Source organism: Marmota marmota, unplaced genomic scaffold, assembly GCF_001458135.2.
Source record: "Marmota marmota marmota unplaced genomic scaffold, marMar, whole genome shotgun sequence".
NCBI classification, from domain to species: Eukaryota; Metazoa; Chordata; class Mammalia; order Rodentia; family Sciuridae; genus Marmota; species Marmota marmota.
Window position 1 is genome coordinate 14,273,034 of NW_026000185.1, and position 26,919 is coordinate 14,299,952.

Sequence of the window (26,919 nt, forward strand, 5' to 3'; positions counted from 1 at the left end):
TATATATATTATATATATAAAACTAATAGCTATTTTATGTATATACATACATAAAATAGCTATTAGTTACATGTGACTTTGAAATAACAATTCAGGTCTTTGGACACACTATATTTCAAACACTCAATAGCTACATGTGGCTGATGTCTATCCTGTTGGATGAGGCAGAAAGAACAAATATTTCTGAAGACAGGGTCTCTCTTAAGTTAACCAGGCTGGCCTTGATCAGTCTCATCCTCACAAGTAGCAGGGATTTCAGGCATGCACCACCAAGCCCAGACAGAACAGTTTCATCACTGAAAGTTTTGTTGATCAGTGCTGAAACTGGGGGAACTTAAGGATACTTTGACTGCTTATCATTCATATCATAAGACTGGACAATCATTGCTCCTACTCATAAGGTACTTAATCTGGTTAGAAACTGAAGTATCTCTACAGATAAGAAAAGTTGCTCATTTGGTAGTGGATTGGAAAATGTTCTGAAGCCATGGTCCCTTGTGCAGGTGATGTTTTCTCTTGAATAGTTGGAGCTAAGGTTAGTTGCTAATAAAAAGCTCCAGCTGTATCTAATGTAATCTAACCCGTTTATCAGTTTCCTAATCCAGTTTCTAAGAATTATCACAAAACAGGAATTTAGATTAATGTTTTGGCTCTCTTAATTTCCCTAGCTGCTATAAAAGGTTGAAAATCCTGGCTTGGGAGTTATGAATGACTGGTTGATCTTCAGCATTGGTCTGATTCCAGCCTGTCCTGTACTTCTTTGATATCACCTACTTAATTAACTGGTTTTTGCCACCTCTGACTGACCCTCAGCTTGTCTTTATCTCTTAAAATGTGCTGATAAGGAGCAAGCAGGACGGCTCTTGCCTATGCCTCAGGAGGCTGAGGCAGGAGGATGGAGAAGGCCAGCCTGGGCAATTTAGCAAGATGCTGTTTCAAAATATTTTTAGAAGGATTGACTCCTCCTGGATTCAATCCCCAGTGTCCCCCCAAAAAATGCTGATAAGGAACTAGATATTCCTATTTCTTTTGAATTGAGGAACCGTGACTTGATATTCACTTAGAATTTCTATCCCTAAAGGGAATAAGAGTTGTATATCTATTGGTTGATATATCTTGGTTACAGTGTAAATAGCCTGTATGTCTATTGGTCAATATAGCTTGGTTACAGTGGTCTGATTGGAGTTCCCCTTCACAAGTATAATCTTGTGTGCACTCCAGTGCTGATGGAATACACAGATGGGCCCCAACTGAAGGATGGTTTAACTTAGGATTTCTTGAATTCAATGGTGTGAAAGTGATATGTGTTTGAATTTTGATCTTTTCCTGAACTAGCAATATGTCATCTAGTACTCTCTCCCAGTGAAGGGCAGCCACTGCTAGCCACCCAGAACTCCCACTCAGCCATGAGGGTGAGGAACCAAGACTTCACATTGTGCTGTGTTGCTAAGCCATGATGGTAGTTTAGGTATAACACGTGCATTTTCCACTTAAGATGTTTTCAACTTATGACAAATTTATCAGGTCCAAGTTGAGGGACATCTGTATTTAGAATGGGTATGTTTACCTCCTATGATCTTATTTGGGATAGTTAGTTTAGAAGTCTTTTGGATATTTCAGTTTTGCCCCTTTACAGAGAGTTTCATTTCCCTTAGGTAAAATAAAAGTACCTTTCCTCCCTGCCCCAAGTCACTGACACACCAATATTCTCATCGCTTTCTGTGTGTAAAAAAAAAAAAAATGCTGTTTCAGAGAATAGCTGCGGTAGGGTGAAGCACACCCACAAGTACATCCTGAGATTTGCAAAAGTACGTGGCATTACACTTCCCTTTTTGAATTCTAGTAACCAAAAACTGAATCCAGGACAGGAAACAAGTCTCTGTATGTGGTTGTGTGTGTGTGTGTGTGTGTGTGTGTGTGTGTGTGTTTGTGTTGCTTGATGGAAGGGAAGGAAGGCAGAGGACCACGGGTGCGTGGTGCCCAGTTTCACTTGAAGGTTGATTATAGTAACGACGCTATTGTATAGGATACTGGTGCCAAACAGAAGGAAGTGTCACAGATCTAGGAGAAAAGCAACCAAAGGATAAACAAGGAGTAAGAGATAAAGGAAGAAAAATAGGAAGGAAAGCCTAGTCATGCCTTTGGTGTTGGCACCTGCACTGTATTTCCAGTAAGAAGTATGTGCTGTGGCCTGAAGATAAGCAGTGTCTCCAAAAGGTTATTTACTCACACTGAAGAACAATAGCCCTTTACTGTACAGGGATTATTAATGATCAGAGGGAAACAGCTTTAGGAAAATCCATTCTACCACAAAGCAATAAATTCACCAACAGGCATCAGACTTCTTTTCCCCTCTCTGCAGACAAAGAATGGCATAGATACAAGAGGCCTCTCGGTGTTCCTTCTTTATTTCCTCTTACTCGGGTAATTTGTACCTCTAACTCCTAGTGCTAAGTGTTTTAATAAAATATCTCGTGACTAATCCTTACAATTCTTCAAGACAGTGCTATTGTAACCCTGTAGTACATTTTAAGAATCCGAGGCTCAGGAAGGCTAATAATTTGTCCAGTGCAGAGTAAAGTCAGGATTCAAACCCACCTTTGTCTACCCAAAGCCCATAAATTCATTTTTTGGACTTTATGGTAAGAAATGTGGAAAATTTTTGATGTCCATATCCAAGATGGGTGTTCTTCACTCTGCTGCTCAGGAAAAGAAAGTCTGATTGCTTTAGCATCTTCCAGAGCATTTCAATTCCTAGAGGTTTTCCAAATAACAAACACTTTAAATTACAATTCCCTGGGTTGGTTTTAACCTCTGATCATTGGTTGTAATGGGCCTTATTCCCCCAAAGTTTAGGAAAAAAAAAAATCAGAACCCCATTTTTCCCAAATCTTTGGTTTTAAGCTTCCAGAAGCCTTATAAAACATTTTAGTCCAGTGGGCAAACCCTAACTGGCCTTAAAACAAGTGATGATTATATCATAGCTGTGTATTTTTTACAGCTAGATGGAACTGATAGGCCCTCCCCCTACCTCTAAATAACACTGAGTTTTCATTTCTTTGTCCTGACCCCACAGCATAAAAGTGTAGTGAATAAAACAGTTTCAGCCCTCTTCCCCTCACCCCCACACATACATACACAGTAAAAGAAGAAAGGTAGGTCAAATGAAAAGGATTACAGAGTAGGCTGAACGTTATCCTAGGGGCAAACTGGAGATGCCAGGGCAGCACATAGTAGGGACAGTGACCCATAAAAAGGCACCCCTGCCCCAAAGTAATGGAAGCCAAAGCATGAGAAGCAGCAGATAGGCAAAGAAATAATATTTCAGTCGTGTGGGATGGGGCCTTCATATGGCAAGAAGAAAGGGCCCCTAGATCTAAGCAGCCAGCCAGCAGGACATGGGACGTGCCACCGGTGCAGTGAGTCATAGGCCTGATTTCATTTGGGTGGATTTCACAATCTCCCCCATGCCCCACCAAAAATCATGAGGTGCTTGAGATATTTCAACTATGGTCATTAATTGTGCTGAGAAAAAATAAAAATTCCATTCAGGGTCAGGTCTTTCTTCAAAGAATGGAAAAAGGTCTTTCCCTTCAGCTCCTGGGGCTTGAGTGTCTTTTTCTGTCTCTTCTCTCGTTTGTACTGCAACACTTTTTTCTTCAGTGGAAGGCAAAGCCTCCTAAGAGTCCAGCATTTGGAATCTGGACATTCCTGAAACCAGAGTCATACTTCTATAAATTTCATCTGGGGAAAGGGAATTTTCATCTCTGCTTTTAAACTCCTAAGTGTTCCTGCTGTAATGGTCTTTCCAAAGATGGAGGAAATTGTTCCCAGAGGTGGGAAAAAAGGGTTAAGCAGATGCGGCCTGTGGTACTTCTGTAAAACTGGATTGGACATACCTGCATCTAGGTGTATGCCTGACAGAATAGGTTCCTGAGGCGTCCCCAGGCCCTGTCACTGTACTTACACCCTTAACACCAAGTGGAAAAGTTAGTGGGTGTTTAGTTTTATTTATAGACTGATCACTGCATGTTATGAGTTCCATTACTGACTCCAAAATAAAAGCAGGAAAAAGGTTGTGGTGAGACAGGGAACAATCATCCTGCTTTTGGGGCCCTTGATCCTGACTCTCCTGTCAATTGGTTAGGTGGCATTAAGCCAGATTCCTATTTTACCATCTATAAGAGTGATGAAATCATAAGTAGTATGATATGCTTTGATTGCAGCACATTTTAAAAGATGTAAAGCACACCATGTTGGTACACTTTGCTTAGTTTGAATCCACCAACATCTTCCTTTTCCTCTTGGACTACAAACTCTTCTGAGGCCATCCCTGCAGTTGGTGCTGGGTGTGTTGACCTGCGGCCTCCTCCCGGGACACTCTTGCTGCGCTGCTGTTCACCTTTGAAGCTGTTTCTCACCTCCAGGGCTTTGCTCCTGCTGTTCCCTCTTTCTGCCCTACCCTCTCCTTAATTCTTTCCACTGTTAGGCTCTTCCACACCATTCTGGACCCAAGTGAAATACCACTGACAACCCAAAATAACTGATTTCTGCTCATTTGTAACATTACTGTTTCATTCAGATCATGTATCACTGTCTGGAATTCTTTGTCTTTCTTGTATATCATCTGCTTCTGCCGCTACAACATACGTTTAGGAGGACCTGAGTGCTTGCTCATCACTGTACTCTCAGACCCACGTGTGTCTGGCATGTTGTGGGCACCCCATAAATGCCGAGTATATGAACAGATGGTAGGGAAGAGTAAAGCCGCAGGGTGGTAGCAGTGGAATGAGCCCATGCCGTGGTGTCTCTTCTGTGATGTCAGCTCTCCTTGGAGTCAGGGGACAGGGTTGCCACAGGAAACGGAGAACAGAGCATTCTAACAAGTGCACAGCCTCCTTGAGAGATGCTGATGTGCGACATAATTATTGAAGAAGGGCACTTAGATGCAGAGGCAGACGCTATATGAGGAATCTTATAAAAGATTGTAATTCATATCAAGGAACAAAATAATTTGCTTTCTTTGCTCTTTGTATAGGAAGGGAATGGAACTGTTTGGTTCTCTTTGTTCCACTGGCTAAGCTCTTTCAAGCAACCAACACACATCCCACAACATTTATTAAGATGGAGCTGCCTATGTAGTAATCACTACATACTAAAAGCTTACACAGGTTCTGGCTTCAGATGGGGTTTGAAACCTGGTCCTGATTTACTACTAGCTTTGTGACCTTGGACAAGTTCCTTAATCTCTCTGCTTCGGATTCCTCCTTTGTAAAATGAGGATAATAGGAGCACCTGCCTTATAGAATTGCTGTGATGATTATGGGGTTAATATTTGTAAAGTACCTTGTGGAGTGTCTGTCTGGCACATAGTAAATGCAAAGCAACGTAGCTCTTAATATTATCACTGTAATGAGCAGTCCCTGCCCTCTGGGAGTTTGGAGACCCTGTGTTATACACACATATGTGCGCACACGCACACACAATGATATAACTATAAAAGCAATAGCTGGCTATGATAGATGCAGGGAGAAAGGTGCTCTGGAAAAGCTGGATAGTAAATAGGTGTCTACTTGGTGAGGTGAGGCGGGTAGCAGAAAAGAGTCCTTCTATGTGGAAGGCTGCATCTCTCCCCTCCAAAAAATAACAAAAAGTATGCTATAGCAGGTGCCTTAGAGCATACCTCCCATGCTTCTGTTATCCAGAATTATTACTGTTCATTTTTTTTGCTATTTTCCTGTGTTTTAAACTAACATAAAAATTTTGATAATACATTTCTTTTTTTGTTGTTGTTCTCAGTAGTTATATATGACAGCAGAAAGCATTTAAACTCATTGTACATAAATGGAGCACAACTTCTCATTTTTTCTGGCTATACACCATACAGAATCACACAGTTTGTGCAATCACATATATACCTAGGGTAATAATGTCCATCTCATTCCACCATCTTTCCCACCCCCCTAAACCCCTACTCTTCCTAGCTCTCCCCATTATGGATCAGCATTCTCATATTAGAGAAAACATTTCTTTAGAGCAAGCTCTATATCACACAGATTGGAAATAATGTGTTTAGTGGGCTATTTTAAGATTCATTAAAATAATCACAACTAATAGATGTGTGTATTATTTGTTTATTTTAAATATGTGTAGATCTAGAATCACCTCCCCAGACAGACTTCAGGGCACCTGCATTAGGGGAAACTTCTCCCAACTAACACCAGAGGCCAAAACACTAGCAACAGCACCTTCTCTACATGTGGGCACTCCATAGTGAACTACATCTTGACACTCTTCATACATGAGGTGTGATTTTAAGAAAAGAGACCAGCTTCCAATTACATTTACTTCTGGGCTCACCTCATATTTTCTATCTTTTCTCATTCTGGGATTTAGGGATTAAGGGGATGAAAAGGAACAGAGTTTTAAGTGTCAATCTCAAAAATTATAAAACTCAAACTGTAAAAATTGTGTAATAGACTTCATGGCCAGTTGTGACTGCAGTTCAAGTGTTGTCCTCTAAACAACCATATTGCTGAAAGAACCCTCCCAGCAGACCCCATTATGCTCAGTTGACCTCTGACACCTAGGAAAAAAAGTGTGAGAAGAAAAAAAATTGATTTCAGGCCATTAAATCCATGCAGAGAAAATCTCCTTATAAAAAAGTTACAGATGAACTCTTTTCTAAGAACAAACTAGTTTTAGACAAAACTAAACCAAAAGCAAAAGAACTGCTTTTTGTTTTTTTTTAATGTCTGACCAATTCCATGTCTAGAATCACAGGTGTTGTGTAGCCAGAGATATTTTCACTTATTCAGCAAACATTTGTTGTATACCAATGATGTCCTTTTCTAGATACTAGAGTCCACTGGGGGAAACAGACATTAACAAGCCATTACTTGAGTGATGAATGCTAAAAAGAAGAAATATTAAGAGCCATGGGGAGCTTCCGCAGAGAGCCCCCAAACTGTGGGTGGGGAAGGAGGTAAGAAGATTTTTCTGAGTCAACCCTGTTTTCATGGGGAGCTGAAGGATGTGTAGGGGTTGGTCAGGTAAAAGGGAGGAAGGAGGTCAGGGAAGGGCTTCCGAAAAGAGGGAACAGCATGGATAAGATCATGGTTCCCTCAGAGAACTGAAAGAAATCAGTAAGGGGGGGAAAAAAAAGACATACTTTAATTTTTCTTGCTTTAATTCTCAAGACTTGTTGATAGTACTTATTAGTGACTACGGCTTTAAAACCTCCTCTCTGGAAATCTTTGGAACTCAGGCTTTCTGAGTCACCTAATGGAGAGAGAGAATCATCACCTATCTCCTTTTCAGGATTAGTTTTCAAAACACATTAACTAATGCGTTTTAAAAATAGTCCTTCTAAGTATCAGTTGTTAGTATTGCTTGTCCCCATGACTAACCTAACTCCAGGACTTCTGTTTTCAGATTATGGTATATGATCAGAGTTTAAAGGGTGGTTCTCAGAGCCGTGGAAGAAAACTCATTCAAGTCAGGCTCTGGAGGAGTGTGCTAGATCTTAATATGCCTGACCTTCACTTTCATGGGCAAGTGTCTCCAAGTTAAGGAAGCGTTGTCTGTTAATGACAGAGAAGTGAAGCAATCATTAATAGACCTGACTGTCCCTCACAGGAACTGACTCATGTATTTTCAGATGAAACCATGGAGTTTTAGGGAGAACCAGAAACTCAGAAACCTGTTTCCTTACCAGGAAAAATGTCGTCATCTCATCTGGTTTTTTTATTACGCATGATGTTCTCTATTGGTTTTTATGAATTCCTTTTAAGCACTTTTTCTGTGAAGCATCATGGACTTCAGAATTAGTATTGTACATAACTTTGATCCATGTAACCTTTTCCTTGGGTGGAGTAGTGCTTTCAAGGTTTTCATCAAATAGCTAAGCCTCAGTTGTTCCTCATTGCTCAAGAAGGACACACAGGGTCAGGGTAAGTAGGAGGGGCAGTCATCTTTAATTCTCTGGAAGGTGAATTCCTTGAAGGTGCCTAGTATTTCTAGATATATACACCCTCTTCCAGCTTCCATCGCCCAGATTCCTGTAAGCCCAGGACCACCCTCTAAAGCATACCATCTCCAGGTATCCTGCCTCCTCCTGGGGGCTGGAAATGGGTCATGTTCCCAAATGGCAGTGAGTAGCCTACTCCCCAATCCTGATCAGCCTGTTTGAGAAAAATCCAAGACTCATAATGGCATGTCCAAATGTCTGGCCCTGCTACTTACTCACCAAATCTGTCCCCCTGGTCTTCCAGCCTGTCTGTCCCCTTGTCAAAGGCAATACAATATTTATTGTCCTGTCTGACTAAGCAGAAACCTCCACCAGTGAAACATTTCCCCAACTGTTTTCCCTGAAATTTTAGATGCAGAAATGTAAATATTAAATAGGCTGAAGCTTTTGCGTAAGTTAAAAAGAGATTGAAATACATAATGCCCATCAACAGAATAGACAGTATATTGGGATGTCTTCATTAGTGGACTGAATTGCAGCTGTGAGAATGTCTGAACTAGAGCTCAGGTGACAACACAGATCTTGCAAATATGGTGCACAAAAAATGCAAGTGGCAGAGCAATACCATACAGTGTTAAGTGCAGAGATAACTCATGACAATGATAAAGAGCATTCAGGATAGCAGTTTCTTCTAGAAGTGAGGAAGGGGAATGTGATTTGAAAGTGGCTAAATGAGAGTTTCATCTGTATATACTTAATCTGTTTAAGGTTTGTTGTGAATATAGGACTTGTATTATTCTCGATATTTTTGTATCTGAAATATTTCAGGATAAAAATAACTTAAAAGTGACAATTTTTTTTTTTTTAATGAAGTCAGGGGCACAAGTCCCCAGCCCTTTTCATTTTTTATTTTGAGACAAGCCCTCACTAAGCTGAGGCTGGCCTCAAACTTTTGATCCTCCTGCCTCAATCTCCAGAATCCCTGGGATTACAGGCATGCAACACTGTACCCAGGTGAAAGAAATTTCATTTAAAAAAAAAATCAGTTAGCTCAAGGAAATATACTTAGGTCAGTTCTCATTTAGCCAAGCCCTCTGGAATTAAAACTGTTATCACCAGAAAGATTTTCAATTATAATTATTTACAGTTCTTATTAGACAGGAAAATAGATTTAAAAAATTTGAGAAATATTTCCTAAAATGTTATGATGAACTAAAGACAGGTCATAACCTGCTGGGTGTGTGTCACACACCTGGAATCCCAGCTATTCAGAAGACTGAGACAGGAAGGTCTTGAGACAGGAAGGTCTTGAGTTCAAGGCTACCCTGGGTAACTTAGCAAAACCTTGTCTCAAAATTTTAAAAAATTTAAAAAACTTTTTTTTAGTTGTAGATGGACACAATACCTTTAATTAATTAATTTGTTTATTTATTTAATGTGGTGTTGAAGATCGAACCTAATGCCTCACCTATGCTAGGCAAACACTCTACCACTGAGTCACAACCCCAGCCCTCAAAATAAAAAAAAAAAAAATTTTAAAGGGCCCGGGAGTGGGGGGGGGGAATGTGGCTCAGTGTCAAGTATTCCTGAATTCAATCTTGAGTACCCTCCCCGCAAAATGGCTAGGGATGTAGGTCGGTAGTAGAGTGCCTGCGTAGCATATGCTGGGTCCTGAATCCCCCATACGGCCAAAAAAAGAGAGTCATACACTGATTGCCTTTGGGTGGAATTGAGCCTACAGAGTCATTTTATTTGCCCTGCATGGTGCTCACATTTTCAGAAATAATGAATAAGCCTGTTTTGAAATTTATATTATTAAAATCTGGATTGCCACCTATTCTTAAGCAATAAGGCCCATCCATCTGACATCTCTTGGCCCTTGTTTCTGCATGTTAACAGCTGGCTGGAGCTGAATAGCAACTGTCCCCTTTCAGAGGGGTGTGTCCTGTTCAGTTGGCCACTGTCCCCATCCAGCCACGCACCCTCACATATGTTGCCTGCCAGGCCCTGGAGGCACTTGAGTACACAACCTAAGCTTTAATTAGAAAATTCAGTTATTCCAAGTGTGTCTTCTAGGCACTCAGGTTCGTGATGTAATTTTACCACTAAAAGTATCATTTCTGATATAATCTGTTAACACTGGCTTTAAAGGGTAGTAAATGTGAATTTTGGTTTTGCCAATGTTTGCAAAAATGGCCCTCAGGGCAGACAGCACGATAGAGCAGCCCTCAGCCACGGGATGATGTTCAACGTCAGTTAAGTTTGCTGCTGGTTCTGCCAAGCCATTCTGGCAATGCTACACAACAGATCTGTTGACAAAGAGCAGTATTTCTAGACTAATTTAAAAATCTTGATTTTTTAAAAAATATACATCTGCCTAGCTGCTTTCTGTCAAATTGCATTTTTATGCAAATTTTTCCTCTTCTATTTTGGTGGGTCTGGAGATGACAATGGCAACACGACAGGAAGTTCTTGGCCTCTACCGCCGGGTTTTCAGGCTTGCAAGGAAATGGCAGGCGGCATCAGGGCAGATGGAAGACACCATCAGAGAAAAACAGTACATACTCAATGAAGCAAGAACACTGTTCCAGAAAAACAAAAACGTAAGTAGGCCTCCGTTGGAGATTGTGAGGAGTTTCTCATGTTGTTCATTTCTTTTCTCTCCTAAATTCAGAGGACAGAGCAGCACAAATCAAAATGGTGGCGCACTGGGCAGAAGGGGCCTGAGCACAGTTTTACTAGCTTGCACAACCGCTAGAGTTGAACACAGCCGTGCTGCTCTCTTCACTTGTTCCAAATCTCAGTGTGGCCAGTAAGTGGCTCAGTGTCCTCAGAAGACCTTATGAACCAGGTGACCTAAAGTCAGACCAATGAAAATTTTTAGAGGAAGAGTTGTTTGTCACATGCTGTGCCCTTTGCAAGCCACTCCCACAGGAGGTACACACTGAAATGTTTTTTTCACTTTATAAACTAATCATTGCCTCCAAATATAAATGTATTCAGAGGGAAGAGAATAGCATTAAGACACAGGGTTCCCTTCATAACTGAGCTTTGAACTTGTGCCTCTTTGGAGAGCAGAGTGAGGTTGCCCTTTGGGACCACAGAATTGAATAAAATAATGCCTCTATTAGCCAGTTTAACAGAACTGCACACCCAGACCCCAGGGAGCCAGATTTGATCCATTCCCAACAAGCCATAAGGCCTGAGCTCTGAGTTCCTTAGGGAGACCACAGGTGTTATGCATGGAAGGAGATTATCAGCTTCTCTTCAGCCTCGTTTGCATTGATCCAATGGATTCGTGAAACTTCCAATTTGCTCTCATACTTTTCCCTCCCTGAATCTTGAGTCTGTCTCTTTTTGTCCCTGCCTTCTCCACACTCCCTCCCATAAGCTATAGGGGTCCCCTGAAGGTCAGCCCTCTGCACTGAGGCCCATGCAACATGAAACCATATGTGGTTTCAGCCCTCACATCTGAATCCCTGGCCTTGGCCTCCGACCAGCACCTGAAAGGACCTCACCACTGTCTGATAATGCAGAGCAGAACTCGCCTCCCCTCCCCACTTGTGCAATTGTCGTAGCTCCTGTCACCTCTCAGCAACTTTTTGTTTTTATTCCTCATTCAGAAAGCACTCAAGTGCCCAGCATGTGCCCAACACCAGCTAGACATCAGGGATATGAAAATGAGCAAAACCAAGACAAGGTCCCTCAAAGATGTTTCAGAGTTAGGTGGGAGGAAATACTAAATTACAACCGAGACAAGTGCCTCCAGAGAAAACCTCCTGATTTTCCCTTTTTGGAATCCCTGAAGCCTCCTTGCCTTTTAAGGTTGAGTTGGTAATGATGGCTCCCTCTACTCTTCTGACCCTTCTCCAGCTTCTCCAAACTCTTTCTGCTTAGTGTAGACCAGGCTTGCCAAACCAGGGTTGTATTCCCCATGAAGTCCTTAAACAGTCCTCAAAGAATAGAAATAAAATACTTCAGCTGATATTTTTGTTTTTTCTATTTCATTCTATAAAAAAAGTCTGTTTTGTATATTATTTATAATGAACTTATTAGTACATATATATAGATGACCCCTAAGTATTCAGTAGAAACTGTACCTCAAATTTTGAGATATTCATCACTTCATTATAAAATATACATTGGCCAAGCATGGTGGTGCAAGCCTGTAATCCCAGCAACTTGGGAGCTGAGGAGGAGGATTGCAAGTTTAAGGCTAGCCTCAGCAACTTAGCAAGGGCCTAAGCTACTTGGCAAGACCCTATCTCCGTATAAAAAATAAAAAGTTGGGGCTGGGGATGTGGCTCAGGTGGTAGCGCGCTTGCCTGGCATGCGTGTGGCCCAGGTTCGATCCTCAGCACCACATACAACCAAAGATGTTGTGTCTGCCGAAAACTAAAAAATAAATATTAAAAAAATTCTCTCTCTCTCTCTTTCTCTCTCTTTAAAAAAAAAAATAAAAAATAAAAAGTTCTGGGGATGTGACTCAGTGGTAAAGAGCCTCTGGGTTCAAATTCCTAGTGCCACCAAAAAAAATAATAACAAAAATATACTTATGTTAGATGATTTTGACCAACCCTAAGCTAATGTAAATGTCTCAGCCACATTTAAGGCAAGTTAAGTTGTGAAGTTCGGTAGGTTAGGTATGTAGTATCAAATGCATAATTTTCAACTTACGATGGGAGAATCTGGAATAATCCCATAAGTCAAGGAGCATTTATAATTTATAAATTTATAAACTAGTACATTTATAGATTGATAAAAAGTACATATGGGAACTATGGGCTCAGAATTTTTTATTGTAAGGAAGAAGTGGATAATAAAAAGTTTGGAGCCAAGTGCTATGACACATACCTGTGATCCCAGCCACTTGCCAGGCTGTGGCAAGAGCATCACAAAGGCCAGCCTCAGCAATTTAGCAAGACCCTGTCTCAAGAGTTAGGGGTGTAGCTCAGAGGTTAAATGTCCCTTGGTTCTATCCCTGGTACCACAAACACACACAACATGTTTGGAGACCCCAGAGTTGTCATATTCTTTTTCCTTCTTTGTTTCATTTATGTTAGGTTGGTCTTCCCAACAAAGGTCAGTTCTAGAGCACATAGACAGTATCTTACACTTCTCTCATATCCCATGAGACCTGCCTTGCGGTTTTCACTGAATTAATGAACATTTAAAATTTTTTTAATTTTAATTTTTTATTTGTTCTAATTAGTTACACATGACAGCAGAATGCATTTCAATTCATTATACACAAATGGAGCACAACTTTTCATTTCTCTGGTTGTTCATAATGTAGAGTTGCACCATATGTACAGTCATACATGTACCTAGGGTAACGATGTCCATCTCATTCCACCATCTTTCCTGCCCCCATGCCTCCTCCCTCCTCCGTTTCCCTTTGCCCAAAGTTCCTCTATTCTCTCCCCACACACAAATCCCCCATTATGGATCAGCATCCATTTATCAGAGAGAACATTCGGCTTTGGGTTTTGGGGGATTGGCTTACTTTGCTTAGCATGGTTGAGTTAATGAACAATTTACAAATCATTTGATTCAGTTGACCTCTAAGAAGTTTTCCTCAATTTTTCTGCTTCTCCTAACCCCACGTTAGCCACTACTTTGAACAATAATAGTCTGTAGCCATCATTGCCCTTGGTTAATTATATACGAAGGTCCCTTTTTTGCAGCTTTATTTTTTAGAGCTGTTCTGCACAGATAGTAGCCTTAATAGTTGAAGGCAGAGATTATGATCCCACAATGTCCAGCCTGGTGTCGGGGAGTATCCTAAGATATGCCCACTATATCTAGGCAGGCTCCCTCATCTGAGAACTACTCGAAGCTATGTTTTCAGGTATCACGGTAATCCTACCTCTGCTTGGATTGGCCCGAGGGGTGAGCCAGTGGGAGATGTATGTGCCACCGATGCTACATGAAATTATTTGAGGGTGCAGAAAAGAGGTGCCCTAGTTTCTAATTGTAAGATATGTACTAGCATGTACTAGGGGGAAAAGTAGCCAAGGTAGAATTTCACAAATACTACTGCTTAGGAGAGAGTCCACTTAGAGAAAAATTTACTATTAGTATAGGTGGTGTGTGGATATGGCAATATCCTGCAGGCAGCCCATGAATGGCTGAATTTGGAGTACTCTGGCCTGAGCTTGTTCAGATAGACAGCTGATCTCCAGAAGATCCAGCATACTTCTCGGTATCTTTGTCAGGGGTTTTTCCTTTTTCCTTAATCCTTCATGCAGACATAAGCAGTTTCTTGTAACTTTAATTGCACTAAGAATTTAATAATCCAAAGGTATCTCATTAATTGCTTTGAATCCCAATGGGCAGATGGGAACGTGGAAATCTGTTCCCAATGTGGCAGCAGAGCAGTAGTTTCTGAGAAGCACAGAGGTCAGACAGTTGAGACTCTGCCCCAGAGGACTTGGTGTGCCTCTCTGTGTTTCTGTTCCTGGAACTCTTCCCCTCTGCTCCAGCAGGCACTGTAGGCAGGAACTCCCTTGGAATTTCCAAGCCACATGGGCCCAGACTTCACTGTGGGTGTCATCTGGGGCTGATGCAATCCTAGCTCTACTCTGGGGCCACTTGCAAACTCATAGCAGATCCACTTGTTGATTCATTTTCCATCCTAGAATGAAATAGTTTCTCCCCTTCTCCTGTTGGGCTTTCTGTTTTTTGGAATGAATTTTTCATCCCTTTACTTGAAAATAGACTGTCACAATTTGACTAATTTGAGATTTTGAAACTCTCTGTTCCTCTTACTAATGAGCAAAACAATTTACAGTTCTTGGGGATTTTGTTTTGTTTTTGTGGTACTGGGGAGCAAAGAAATTGCCGTTTAAAACAAGAGGTAGATCATTCTCCAGTATCTTACTGAAGGGGTTTCTGAGTAGCACTGGATGAAAATTCAGGTTACTTTAATGTTAATCAATATAGAAAGGTGTTAAAAGCACTTTTTCATTCATTGTTGATGGGAATATAAATTGGAGCAAACTCTAGAAGGTAACTTGGGAATACTGTGAGAATTAGAAATGCCTGAGCATATACTTTTACTTCTAGCAGTTCTTTCTCTATAAATTCATCTTTTAGCTATATTTGCATCTGAGCCAAAAAAAAATTTTCAGAGGGATCTTTAGCAGAATTGTTTATGGTGACAAAAGATTGGAAATTACCTAAATGTCCATCAGCAGGATATTGGTTAAATTATAATAAAATCTTATGTTGGAATTTTGTATAGCTTTTATAAAGAATAGGACAGCCCTATATTCAGTATGAATATAGAAAGAGCTTCAAATTATGTTAGTGAAAAACAGGGCTTAAAATGAAGTGAGCTATTGTTTGTGAAAGGGAAAAGCCAAGTCTCTACATACATATGGGCTTATATATACATTGAATATCCTTGGAAAGACGCAGGAGAAACTGTTGGTAAATTATCTCTGAGAAGGGGAATTGGAAGACAAGGGAAGAAGGGAGACATGGTTTTTTCATTATATCCTTTGATATTATTTTTTAGCATGTATATGTATTACCTCTTTTAACTATTTTAAAAATTGAGTCCACAGTAAGTTTTAATATTAAATTGCAATATTTAATATTAAATTTTAATATTTAATTTTTCAAATGATCAAATATTTTTGTGCTAGGAATCAAAGAAATTATCAATATTTAATTTACTGGCTAGTAAACTGAAAAAGGCTGAGAGCACATGTGTACCTATACTTTATGAACATTTAGAAAGATGCAAAAATCCTCACTTGTTTTCCAATTTTGATAGCTCACAGACAGAGACCTGATTAAACAGTGTATAGATGAATGCACAGCCAGAATTGAAATTGGACTACATTACCAGATTCCTTACCCAAGGCCTGTAAGTGCAACTCCAGTTAACAGGTGGGGGCTACCTATCCTTGTTGACCCAGTTATTTCTAAGAATGTATACCAAGCTACTGTAGGAGGCATATCCTTGCATGCCACCTAGAGTGTCAATGAATGCCTGGTTTCTCCTTCTGGTACAACTTCCACACATATGGGAGGGGAAAACAGCTCATGTTTATATAGTGTTCTCTTTTGACCTCCACCTTTTTTATGAAAATCCTTTTACTTTCCTTATTATAAAAGGCAGGTTTGTTGTTACTAAAAGAATAAAGTTCAAACGTTAAAAGAATACATAAGTTAGAAAGTAAAAACTGTCAAAAATTCTCACCAAAATCCTGTGTGGTAATAAGAACTGTAACTATTATATTGCAACACATGAAAATGACAATATTTGGTCTTTGACCTAAAAAAGCAGCAATTTGATATTGTATTGACTCAATCTAATCATTTGGTGATACATCTTTTAGGTTTTTTCCTATACATTTCTTTACATATATGAGATTCTAGGCATACTTATTTTATTATTGCCTACTCCTGAACATTTTTTGTTGTTTTGGGTTTTTGTTTATTTTATTTTGGGGGGAATATCAGGGATGGAACCCAGAGGCACTTAACCACTGAGCCACACTTCTAGACAGTTTTTCTGTTTTGTTTTTTGGGGTTTTTTTTGAGACAAAGTCTCATTAAATTGCTTAGGGCCTCACTAAATTGCTGAAGCTGGCTTTGCGTTCTCCCTGCCTCGGTGTCCTGAGTCACTAGGATTACACACATATGCCACCATGCCCAGCTCTTCTGAACATCTTTGTATAAAGCTCTACCTCAATCTTTTTAAATGGTTACGTTGTATACTATTGTAGGATTGTACCCTTGTATTAGGGTTCTTCAGAGAAACAGAGCCAGTGGGATGGGTATATATTTGGACAGATTTATCTAAGTATATATAAAAAAAGATGTATTATGAGGAATTGGTTCACACCATTATAGAGGCCAAGAAGTCTCATGTTCTGCTTCCTGCAAGCTGAAGTCCCAGGAAAAAGCCAGTGGCAGAATTCAGTCTTTGTCTGAAGGCCTAAGGACAAAGTGGACTGATGGTATAAATCTCAGTGGGAAGGCAGGAGAAGATAAGATGTCCCCACTCAAACAAGGCAGACAGAGAGCAAAAGGGGAAAATTCCTCCTTACTCTGCCTTTTTGTTCTATTAGGGCCTTCAGCAGATTGGAGGACACCCATCCACACTGGGGAGGGAAGTCTGCTTTACTACGTCCACTGATCCCAATGCTGATCTCATCAAGAAACACCCTCACAGATATATTCAGAAATAATGTTTGGTCTGGGCCAGTCAGATTGACAAGCAAAATTAACCATCACAGCCATTATTAACTAGCTATCTACTAGCAGGTTGGTCCCAGTTTTCCACTGTGCACTGAATATCTTTGTATACACACTTTGTTTGTCTTTCTCTCCCTTTGGATACCTTTCCATCTTGCTGAGTGATCTGTGCTCACTGTTTTCTATTTAGATAATATGGTAAAGAAGAGCACAAGAGCTGGAATCAGACAGGTCTGGGTTCAAATCCTGGTTCCCCCACTTAATGTACAATCTTGAGCAAGTTAGGATGTAATTTCTTTGAGCCTCTGTTTTCTCATGTATAAATACTGGAATAATAATTTCTTCTGATGTGTTGTAAAGGTCAATGAGTGAAGAGATTATAAACATGAGTCACTGGTAGATTTAGCACTTAGCAGGCAGCATAGTAGGGAGTAAATCCTCAATAAATATAAGCAGCAGCAATGATTTATGAGTATAATTCTTAATATCATCATTATTCTTATTGTTTAGATTCATCTGCCTCCAATGGGCCTTACGCCACTACAAGGCCGGGGACTTCGAACCCAGGAGAAACTGAGGAAACTTTCCAAACCAGTGTATCTCAAGTCCCATGATGAAGTTTCTTAACCAGAAGTCAGTTTATTTCCAAGAATGATGAGCCATCTCTGTCTTAAATGGAAACCAGAATACAGCACTCTTCACCTTGATTAGGGACAAAAAAACAAGCTTCTTCTTAGGACCTCCACAACTAGTCCTCATCCATAGTATGTGTCTACACATCCCAAGGGTTTGTTTGGGTCTTGCTGCCTGAGCAGATGGCATTAACCCTAGAGGTCACTAAAGTCACCTTTGGAAACAGGTGGGAGGAAAGCTAAAGGTGATGAAATTTTTCATGGGAATGCTGTTTGCCACACATCAGCCAATGCAAAGCATCAGTTGTTGGTATAGAAGTTCTTTTGGCTATTCAAAAACTATAAACTCCTTCAAAATATTTTTTTAAAGGAGACTTATTTTTTGTACTAGTAACTGGGATGTTTAACCACTGAGCTACATACCCATGCACGGCACCCACCTTCCCGCATCCTGTTTGATTTTGAGACACGGCCTTACTAAGTTGCTGAGGCTGGCCTCAAATTTATGATCCTACTGCATCGGCCTCTTGAGTTACTGGGATTATAGGCATGTGGCACTATACCCAGCAAGCAAAATGTTATAGATTTACATAAAAGTGGTTGTTTCTGTGTGAGCTTGTTTATAGTCTTGTGACCCTTTCAATATCCAGATGAACTCCCTTTAAAAAGTTAAGATTGATCATGGTGTTTCAATATGACCATAGAAATTTTATGTGACACCTATGCCCCCCCTCCCCATACACAAAAGCTCATGCCTTAGTTAAATGTATGTTTATCTTTTTATATGTGTGTGTGTGTGTGTGTGTATGTGTGCACTATACATGTGTGTGTACGTGTGATATGGTACTAGGGATAAAACCCAGGGCATTCTACCATTGAGCCACATCCCAGCCATTTTTATTTTTTGAGACAGGATCTCCCTAAATTGCAGAGCCTGGCCATGAGCTTTGTGTTTTTCCTGCCTCCACCTCCTAAGCCGCTTTGATTGTAGGCATGTTTACCTTACCTTAGAGCCTTCTCTTAAAGCCATGATTACTTAAGATGCATTTGGATCTGAAGAGCTTACTAGAAATTCATCCTGCATTCAGGATGAATTTTTTGACTTTAACACAATTGAATAATACAAAGTCTGAAATAGCTTTCAAGTATGTCCAAGCATAAATAAGACCAATAGAAAGGAACACACAAAGGATTTATATCTCTGTGTGGAGTCAGGTGAGAGTCCACATTAAGACATTTGTATATCACTATCATTCTCTGTTACCTCCAAAGAGAGTTGGAGCACCAATAAAGACAAGTCTCTACCAATTTTGGTCTCTTTGTATTCTTTCCAAAATGGGATATGATGACCCTCAGAAGCAGCTGATGAAACTTACCTCCTATGAGCAGGAACATACTTTATCATGCTCAGGGTAAGTACTACAGGGTTTGGCAGTGATATGCAGAGCAGCTGTGAGTAATAGCATATGCACATGCATACTTAACACAAATGCAGCAATAGGCCTTTGGTACAGAGAGACAGAAATTTTAATGTGCTGCCAGGCATAGTGGCCATTCAGTGTGCAGTGTCCCAGCCGGGATTAAATTGGGGGATAGAAATCTGCCATTCTTTCAGTCACTTTCCTTCATTGGGTCTCAGTATGGAAGCATCTCCCTGCCTAGAGTTGGTTCTAATGTTTAAAGTATTTCCCATGCAACATTGTGTCTGTGAACTCAAGCCAACTGCTTCGTCTGGTGGTCGGCCAATTAGACAGTGAGCTGTACCCACACTGGAGGAAGAACTGGCTGTGTTGCCAAGTGGGCTACGGCTTGTCCATCTCCCTCATGCTCCATTTTTAAGTAACTTGACTAGGTATAATTTTTGCCTTAGTCCATTGAATGTAGAAACCACCCTTCCCACCCAGCCTCTCCACAAAGTTGATTTAATTGCTAGCCAACCTTTGAGGACCTTCTACACCACAGAAATCTTACCTACATTTGAATTTTATGTCTAGCCTCCTTTGCAAAGATGCATATACTGTTGCACAGCCTTTATTGTCAATGTATTGTCAAACCTTCCATGTAACTTTTAAAAATTTTGGTACTAGGGATTGAACTCAGGGCCCTTTACCCCTGAGCTAAGTCCCCAGCACTTACAATTCTGTATTTTGAGACAGGGTCTCACTAAGTCACTTAGGGTCTTGCTAAGTTGCTGAGGCTGGCCTTGAACTTGCAACCCTCCTGTCTTAGCCTCCTGAGTCTCTAGGATTACAGGTGTACACCACCACATCTGGCTTGTTTTTATTTTTAATATGATTTCTCCCCATTTTCTTTCCAAGACTATAAAAAAATCTTCAGTCTTTTAAAAAAGTACAACCTAGGGCTGGGGTTGTGGCTTAGCGGTAGAGTGCACGCCTAGCTCGTGCAAGGCCCTGGGTTCAATCCTCAGCACCACATAAAAATAAATAAGAAAGATATTGTGTCCAACTATACCTAAAAAATAAATATATATATTTAAAAGTACAACCTACCTTCCTGCATCCCCTCCTTTAATGTAATTTTCTTCCATCATTGAGATGGACTGAACATAACCAGCTACTCAGCAGCTAGGTTTTCAAGAGCAAGGTCTAGCTTGGTGGCCAGGTTTGTCTGATGTCATCTACGCAGCTATTTATACTCAGGGCCTGCTGCTTCCCCCAGAGCTGACTTCTGGCCATCTCTGGCCTAGGACTGCAGCCTCTAACTCACCATGGTTTCTGAAGAGCATATTGCTTTTTCCCAGGAAGAGACCTTATTACCACACTGGCCCAAATTGAAAATGACCTCAAATTTAGGGCAATCTTTGTTTTCAAAGTGGAGGAAAGATTTTTTTTTAATTACAAAAATTTCATCCATCACACAAAAAACATTTTGTCCCTTGACCCCTGAAGAATGAGAGTCTCTGCCTCCCTCAGCTTTTTGTTGCTGGAGCTGGAACTGGATAACTGTAATTAAAATTCTGTTGTGCTCTTAGCAACCCCCTCTCTGACAGTTCTTTTACAGATGGCAATGTGACTTACCTACCAGTCCCAGATTCTGGGATGTGGGATTCTGACCATCTTTCCATCTCACGTGTCTGACCAGGCTACTTGGAATGGTACAGCAATTCCAGCTATCTGTGCATTCTGATTTTTTCCCTCACTGTAAAAAGTCAGGTTTCTTCAGAAAAAAAAAATAGCTATTAAGTTACCTACTGCAAAAGCTAGACCCTAGCTCTTCTTCATGGTTTCTACTTCCTCAGTGGCAAGATTTGGAGAACAAGGGTGTGCTTAATCTCTTGGGTCACCAGGATGATTTGCTGATCTCAGAAGTCAGATTCCTCAATTAGAATTTGGTGCCATAAAGGAACTAAAATGGAAGTTTTCTGAAATATGTTTATTGGTTCTCAGAAACTTCCCGCATTCAGGAAAAAAAAAAAAAATTGAAGACCCTGAGTCAGGACATTTGTTTTAGTGAAGAGGATCCTGGCCAGATACATTAAGACTCAAATAGCTGTATGTCTGCTCAGCTGTGAAGTGACCAATAGAATACCCTGAAAGAAGCCACTTAGAGCCAAAGAGCCACATGAAAGGGTTAGTGAAGACTCACTACATCAAGAATTCAATCTTTTATCTCCCTCAGGATTCCCTTCCAGCTGGCCTTGGGGAGAAACAAGTGATTGAAATTTCTTGGCAGTGTTGTGTAGTTGGAGCTAGACATCTCTTCCAGGAGTCTGTATCAACACAGCCAAGTCCTTAGGGAGGTAGCATGTGGCAAATGCATGGGTTCAAGAACCAGACAAACCTCGACTGGAAACCTGGTCTGCAAGTATGAAAAACCTGGATGATCTCAAGCAACTTACTAAATTCCCCTGAACCTCCAGAGGGAGAGTCAGTCATGCCCAGCCTACAGGATCAAGTCTGAGGCCTGGGCACAAATCTTGGTACCCAGTAGGTGTGCAACAAATATGGTTCTCTCATCTCTCCTTTCTTCCTGAAGCTTTAGTTCATCTGCATGGGCTAGTCGGGAAGCAGCTGGGTCCTAGTTCTACCACTGACTGACTATGGAACTCTGTCTATAAAATAGATAATAGTCACCACCTAAGATCATTGCAGGATATATGCATTTTAAATCTATCAAGAGCCTTAGCAAATAAGAGTATTCCAAGCCCCTAAGGGGCATTGATGGTAGCCCTATAGATAGACTAGGAAAGAAGTGATTCAAATAAAAAATAATTACGAGAGAACTTAAGTCATATGACCAAAAGTCTAGGTAGAAGAATTCCACTGCCTGTGTTTTAATTCTACTTTAGTGGCTCTGATCTGGGGGATACCATCTACCTTTTCCATATCATGGTTTCTGTGGCCATAAAGTAAGCCCTGCCATATAGGGCTGCTGTGAAATATCTGGCTCAGCTCTATGATCATTGTTATCATCACCACCACCACGATCATCATCATCATCTAATGTCTCTCAAGAATAAAATGGCTTTTAGTAGAGAATAAAATGGCTTTTACTTTGTGCCTTGAGATAAATGCCATCAGTTATCCAGCTGACACAGCGAGGCTACCCCTCGGTTTATCCAGTGCTTCTGGGGCATGTCTGTTGGGAGCTCAATGGAGAGGACGTAGTTGGTGGAGTGGCCTGTGGTGGAGAGGGTACCTCTCCGAGCACTTGTTTTGTAGACTGGACACACATAAATGTTCTGATGCAGAAATGTTGAACTCTCCCCTGGTTTCAGCCAAATGATGGGCAATGGGTCATAAAGGATTTTGGGGAAAGACTCTGCAATCTGCATCCCTATCCTGTCCCAACGGGCACCTTCTAGGTAAAGTCCTTTTATGTAGGCCCCATCTTCTGGGTTCCTCTCCATGGTTGTTTCTTGTGCCGTTACCTGGAAGAGTGGAAAGCTGTGAGTTCCATAACCTGCCATTTTCCTATGTGAGGTAGCAATAAGAACAACCTGGCTGTAATCCCTGCATCTGCCAGGAAGCACACTGAAGGACAACAGGGCTTCTGTGATATTTCTGCCAGCCTTATGGGAGCCAGGTCTGATCCTGGTTAGGCTTGCTGTCCTTGTATATTCTAAGCATAGAGAATGTGCTCAAGGAGGAGTCAGAAGGCCACATTAACTGTAGCTTAGTAACCTTCCACATCCTTTTCCTTTTTGGACATAGATCTATGAAGTGAAGGGTTAGCGTCTGACTCAGAGGCAGGCTGGTAAAACAGTTCTGGGATGGGGGTGGATAAATGAATTTATAGTTTTTTGTCAGTTTTTGTGGTGTACAGACTCCCACCATGGTTGGCTTCAGGCTACCAACTAAGCTGGCTCACAGAATCCCTGAGAATGTAGTAACTGGCTCTGGTAAGTTGGTATGAATGAGCTCCAGCATACCACTGTTTAGATTAAGAAGTGGTAAACTCAAATTCCTTCAGCAGGTAAACAGAAAATGGTCCAAGTGTAGGATAATAGGGAGTGGTGGGGATTACAGTGAACCAGAGAACACAAGCTCCATTTAATATTCTAATTTTTTTCATTATGAATGGAATGTTTTCCCCCACCTTTTTTTTTTTTTTTTTTTTGGTACTGGGGCTTGAAGCTATGACCACTCAACCACTGAGCTACATACAGTCCCAGCCTTTGAGACAGTGTCTTGCTAAGTTGATGATGCTGGCTTTACACTGTGATCCTCCTGCATCAGCCTCCCAATTTGCTGAGATTACAGGCCTGCACCACCAAGCCTGGCTTTTTTCCCCCATTTCTAAGGAAGAAAACAGGGTACTAACATTCCCAAGGGTATTAACATTTCTCCAAATAAAGAGTCCACCATGTTGAACAGGCTGCATGGAAGGATGCTTTCATATTTCTTGGCACCATGGTGACAGAAGTTTTCTCAGAAAAGATTCCTTTTTATACACATAGAGACAAAGCCCTGGGAGTCCCCCATTTTGTAGAGAATAGCTTTTGGAGTTACTGTAAGTCATGCTAAGCATTTCATTTGCATCTCAGAGGCATTTGGGCCTTAACATGCCCAATGTTTGGATTTACAAGGAAATTAGGCAATGTTGCTTTCTCTGGCTGGTCGCTTGAGAGGTCCTCACCCAGAGTGCCCTTACCTCAAACTCAAATCCAATGTGGTCAATAGGGATGGTGTATTTCCGGGCATAATTCTGAGAAACACCGGTCAAAAAAGACTGTGTGAAGTAGAATCCAGAAATCCAAAAGACCACAGGGGGCCCCTTGTCAATCCATTCCTGTAAAATCAACAACACATCAAAGATAGTTCCAAGGCAGAGAACAGCAAATGAGTCCCACAAAGAAATATTCTAATTCTCATTTTCCTTAAATTGTCGGTCCTCGGTTTAATTTATATTTTCTCACTTTTGAAACGAAGATACAAAGAAATATGTTGGAAACATATGTTTGTTTGTTTGTTTTTTAAAGAAAAGCACAGGTGCAAGCTGCTGTTAGGGACACAATACAGAGTGATGGGGAGCTTAGCGGGGGGGGTATGTGTCTTGTCTGACTAAGCAAAAGTTGCTCAGCTCCTGTGAGAGTTGCCAGGTATGAACACAGGCACGTTGTTTCAAGTCTTCTGTCTTTTGTAATACAAACATCTATATATTTTTTTCTAGCAGTGGAATCTGAACTCAGAGTCTCTCATATGCTACCACAGAGCTACACCCTGCAGCCCCTACGTTTGAGTTCTTATGTGAAAAAAATCCAAGTTCACATGCTAACTCAAAAATTTTAAATGACCAGGTAGCCATAACAAGTGTATCCATTAGCCAAATCTGTCCCATGAGCCACCTGTTGATGATATTTATTCTAGTCCCTGTTCCTGCTTCCAGATCTGGAAAGAACATTTCTGGATGCTCAGCCTGGGGTATTGCATGGCTGCCTGCCTTACTCCCCTACCTCTGAGCTGCTATTTCAGAAGGTCCTGTCCACCTGAACAAGCATGCCAGGTACCTAGTTACTCTGACTCCCAGGTACCTGAAAGAAGGCCAGGCGGGCCAGCAAGTCAGCCACGTAGCCCCCCAAGGGCTTCAGCGATGGGTAGGACTTGGCAGCCCACATGGCTGGCACTTTACCCACGAGCATGCTATTAAAGACTTCCTCCAGCTCCGAGGACATCAGGACCTGCCCTTTGATGGCTTGGCCAAGATCAATGAGGCTTCTGCGAACCACTTTGGTCAGTCTGTAAGAACAAAAGATATGGCTGAGCCTGGGTTTCCAGTGGTCCCATTCTAGCCAACTTCACTAATTCCAGCTTTCTTGCCTTTAAAAAGTCAATGAACATACAATCCTTAATTGATGGAAAAAAATAAACCTCCCATGACCTCACCACCTAAAGATAACTTCAATATACATCTTTTAAGATTTTTTTTCTATATAATCACAAATCATTTTTAATGGGTTCCTCCCATATCACCTTGTTTTTTTTGGGGGGGGCTACTGGAGATTGAACTCAGAGGTACTCAACCATTGAGCCCCATCCCCAGCCCTATTTTGTATTTTATTTAGAGACAGGGTCTCACTGAGTTGCTTAGGGCCTCACTTTTTGCTGGGGCTGGCTTTGAACTTGAGATCTTCCTGCCTCCGCCTCCTGAGCTGCTGGGATTACAGGCATGCACCACCGTGTCCAGCCCCATTATCACCTTTTTGTAATCTTTTCTTAGAGAAATCTTTTCAATTCAATAAAATAAGAGACCTAAATTGTCCTTTCTTTTGACTACAAAGTGTTCCATTTTATTTATTCCCCTATCATTATTATTTCTAGACTATTGTCATTGTAAACAACATTGCAAGGAAAATCCCTGCATATCCATCTTTGTGCAAATTTCTAATTATTTTCTTAGTAAAAGAATTTTGGGGTCAAAGGGTACATGCAGTTTCAGGGCTTTAGATCCTCAGTGCCATCATCGTTTTCTTTATAGATTATGAGGTACACACTTGAGAAAAAGCAAGTGAAGGGCAATCTGCAAATACCAAATCACCTGCCTCTCTTTCTGGTCTCTGTGTTCTGAGGCTCAGCCCAACCCACTGGAAATTCAGCTGAGGATGCCAAAGAATCCACCACTGGAAGGAACCTGTCATGTTCAAAGATTCATCCGATCTCAACCCAATGGGCAAAAGAATGATCAAATGTCAAAAAGGGCCTTTTGGCTGTGCGGCCACTGAGCATTATGTCAGGAGGAATCAAAGGTTCAGACACTTGGTGCTTGGGTAGGCTGAGGGGTCAAGGAGCACAACTACCACCTGATGGGTCACACCACGGATCACTGTATCCTTCAAGGCCTATTCTAATAACTGTGAACTCTACCAGTTTAGAAGTTTTAGTGCTTAAGAACACTTGTGCCAGAAGACAAAATAATGGCCCCCTGGGCTGGAAGCTGATCTGTTACCTCATAGTTTGGATTTCCCATGCCACTAAGAGAGCAGGCAAAAACAGGTAGTGAGGTGGGATGGTAGAGTATTGCTGAAGGTGAAGACTGCTGTGACCCTGTCCTCTTGCACACAATGGCCAGTGGTAAAGTCTGGTGATGGCCCCTGCAATCACCAAGAACCAGCTCCAATGGCCTTAGGGGAGAATGGGTAGTTGCGGAGGAGGGAAGCCATCAGACCTGATTGGGCCAACAAAGACTGCAGCCTACTGTGCCTAAGCATCTGACTCACAGCAGAAGTGCTGAGCATATTCCTCCTGGGTATATATCCCATACCTTGCTTGGTCCCCTATGTGGCCAACTGCCTATTGACTCTAGAGACTAACCCTAAGATTACACCAACCAGGAAGTTCTCAGATGACATTTCTCCAGGACTCTAGTCCTCTAGAGCCAAGACTGTCTCTAAAACTGAGCTATGGCCCTGTGAGGCAAAATGGAGATAGCAACACAGAGTGTGGAACAAGAAGGACCTTGGAGATACAGGTGATGCGTTTTAGCCCACATAGTTCTGAATTGGTTGAGACTTATATCAAACACTGGCATGTCTGGGCCTCAGTTTCCTTTTCTGGCCTACAAGGTCTTTGATAACCCTTTTGTTTTGAATGTTTAGAAGTCAAATTGAGATGACTCACTGGGATTTGTACTAGAGTAGCTAGAAGA

At 41.2% G+C, this 26,919-nt stretch overlaps 2 protein-coding genes across 10 annotated transcripts in view; one reads left to right on the plus strand and one right to left on the minus strand.

The window, feature by feature from the left end:
- The window catches only part of Lyrm1 (LYR motif containing 1), a 22,839-nt gene extending 3,717 nt beyond the window's left edge, over positions 1-19,122 (plus strand). For 4 of the 6 annotated variants that reach the window (XM_048789627.1, XM_048789625.1, XM_048789626.1 and 1 more), the window contains 3 exons: positions 10,414-10,572; positions 15,753-15,845; positions 17,693-19,122. In XM_048789627.1, coding sequence (XP_048645584.1) covers positions 10,414-10,572; positions 15,753-15,845; positions 17,693-17,809 — 369 coding nt within the window. In that variant the 3' untranslated portion in view covers positions 17,810-19,122. Of the gene's footprint in view, positions 1-6,855; positions 6,986-10,413; positions 10,573-15,752; positions 15,869-17,692 lie in introns of those variants that run through there. The other 2 variants (XM_048789624.1, XM_048789623.1) reach the window with 2 other exon arrangements.
- Positions 10,571-26,919, minus strand: part of Dnah3 (dynein axonemal heavy chain 3) — a 166,242-nt gene continuing 149,893 nt past the window's right edge. For 3 of the 4 annotated variants that reach the window (XM_048789600.1, XM_048789599.1, XM_048789598.1), the window contains 3 exons: positions 24,809-25,013; positions 23,929-24,066; positions 21,189-22,705 (listed from right to left, as the gene is read on the minus strand). In XM_048789600.1, coding sequence (XP_048645557.1) covers positions 22,352-22,705; positions 23,929-24,066; positions 24,809-25,013 — 697 coding nt within the window. In that variant the 3' untranslated portion in view covers positions 21,189-22,351. Of the gene's footprint in view, positions 11,923-21,188; positions 22,706-23,928; positions 24,067-24,808; positions 25,014-26,919 lie in introns of those variants that run through there. The other variant, XM_048789601.1, reaches the window with a different exon arrangement.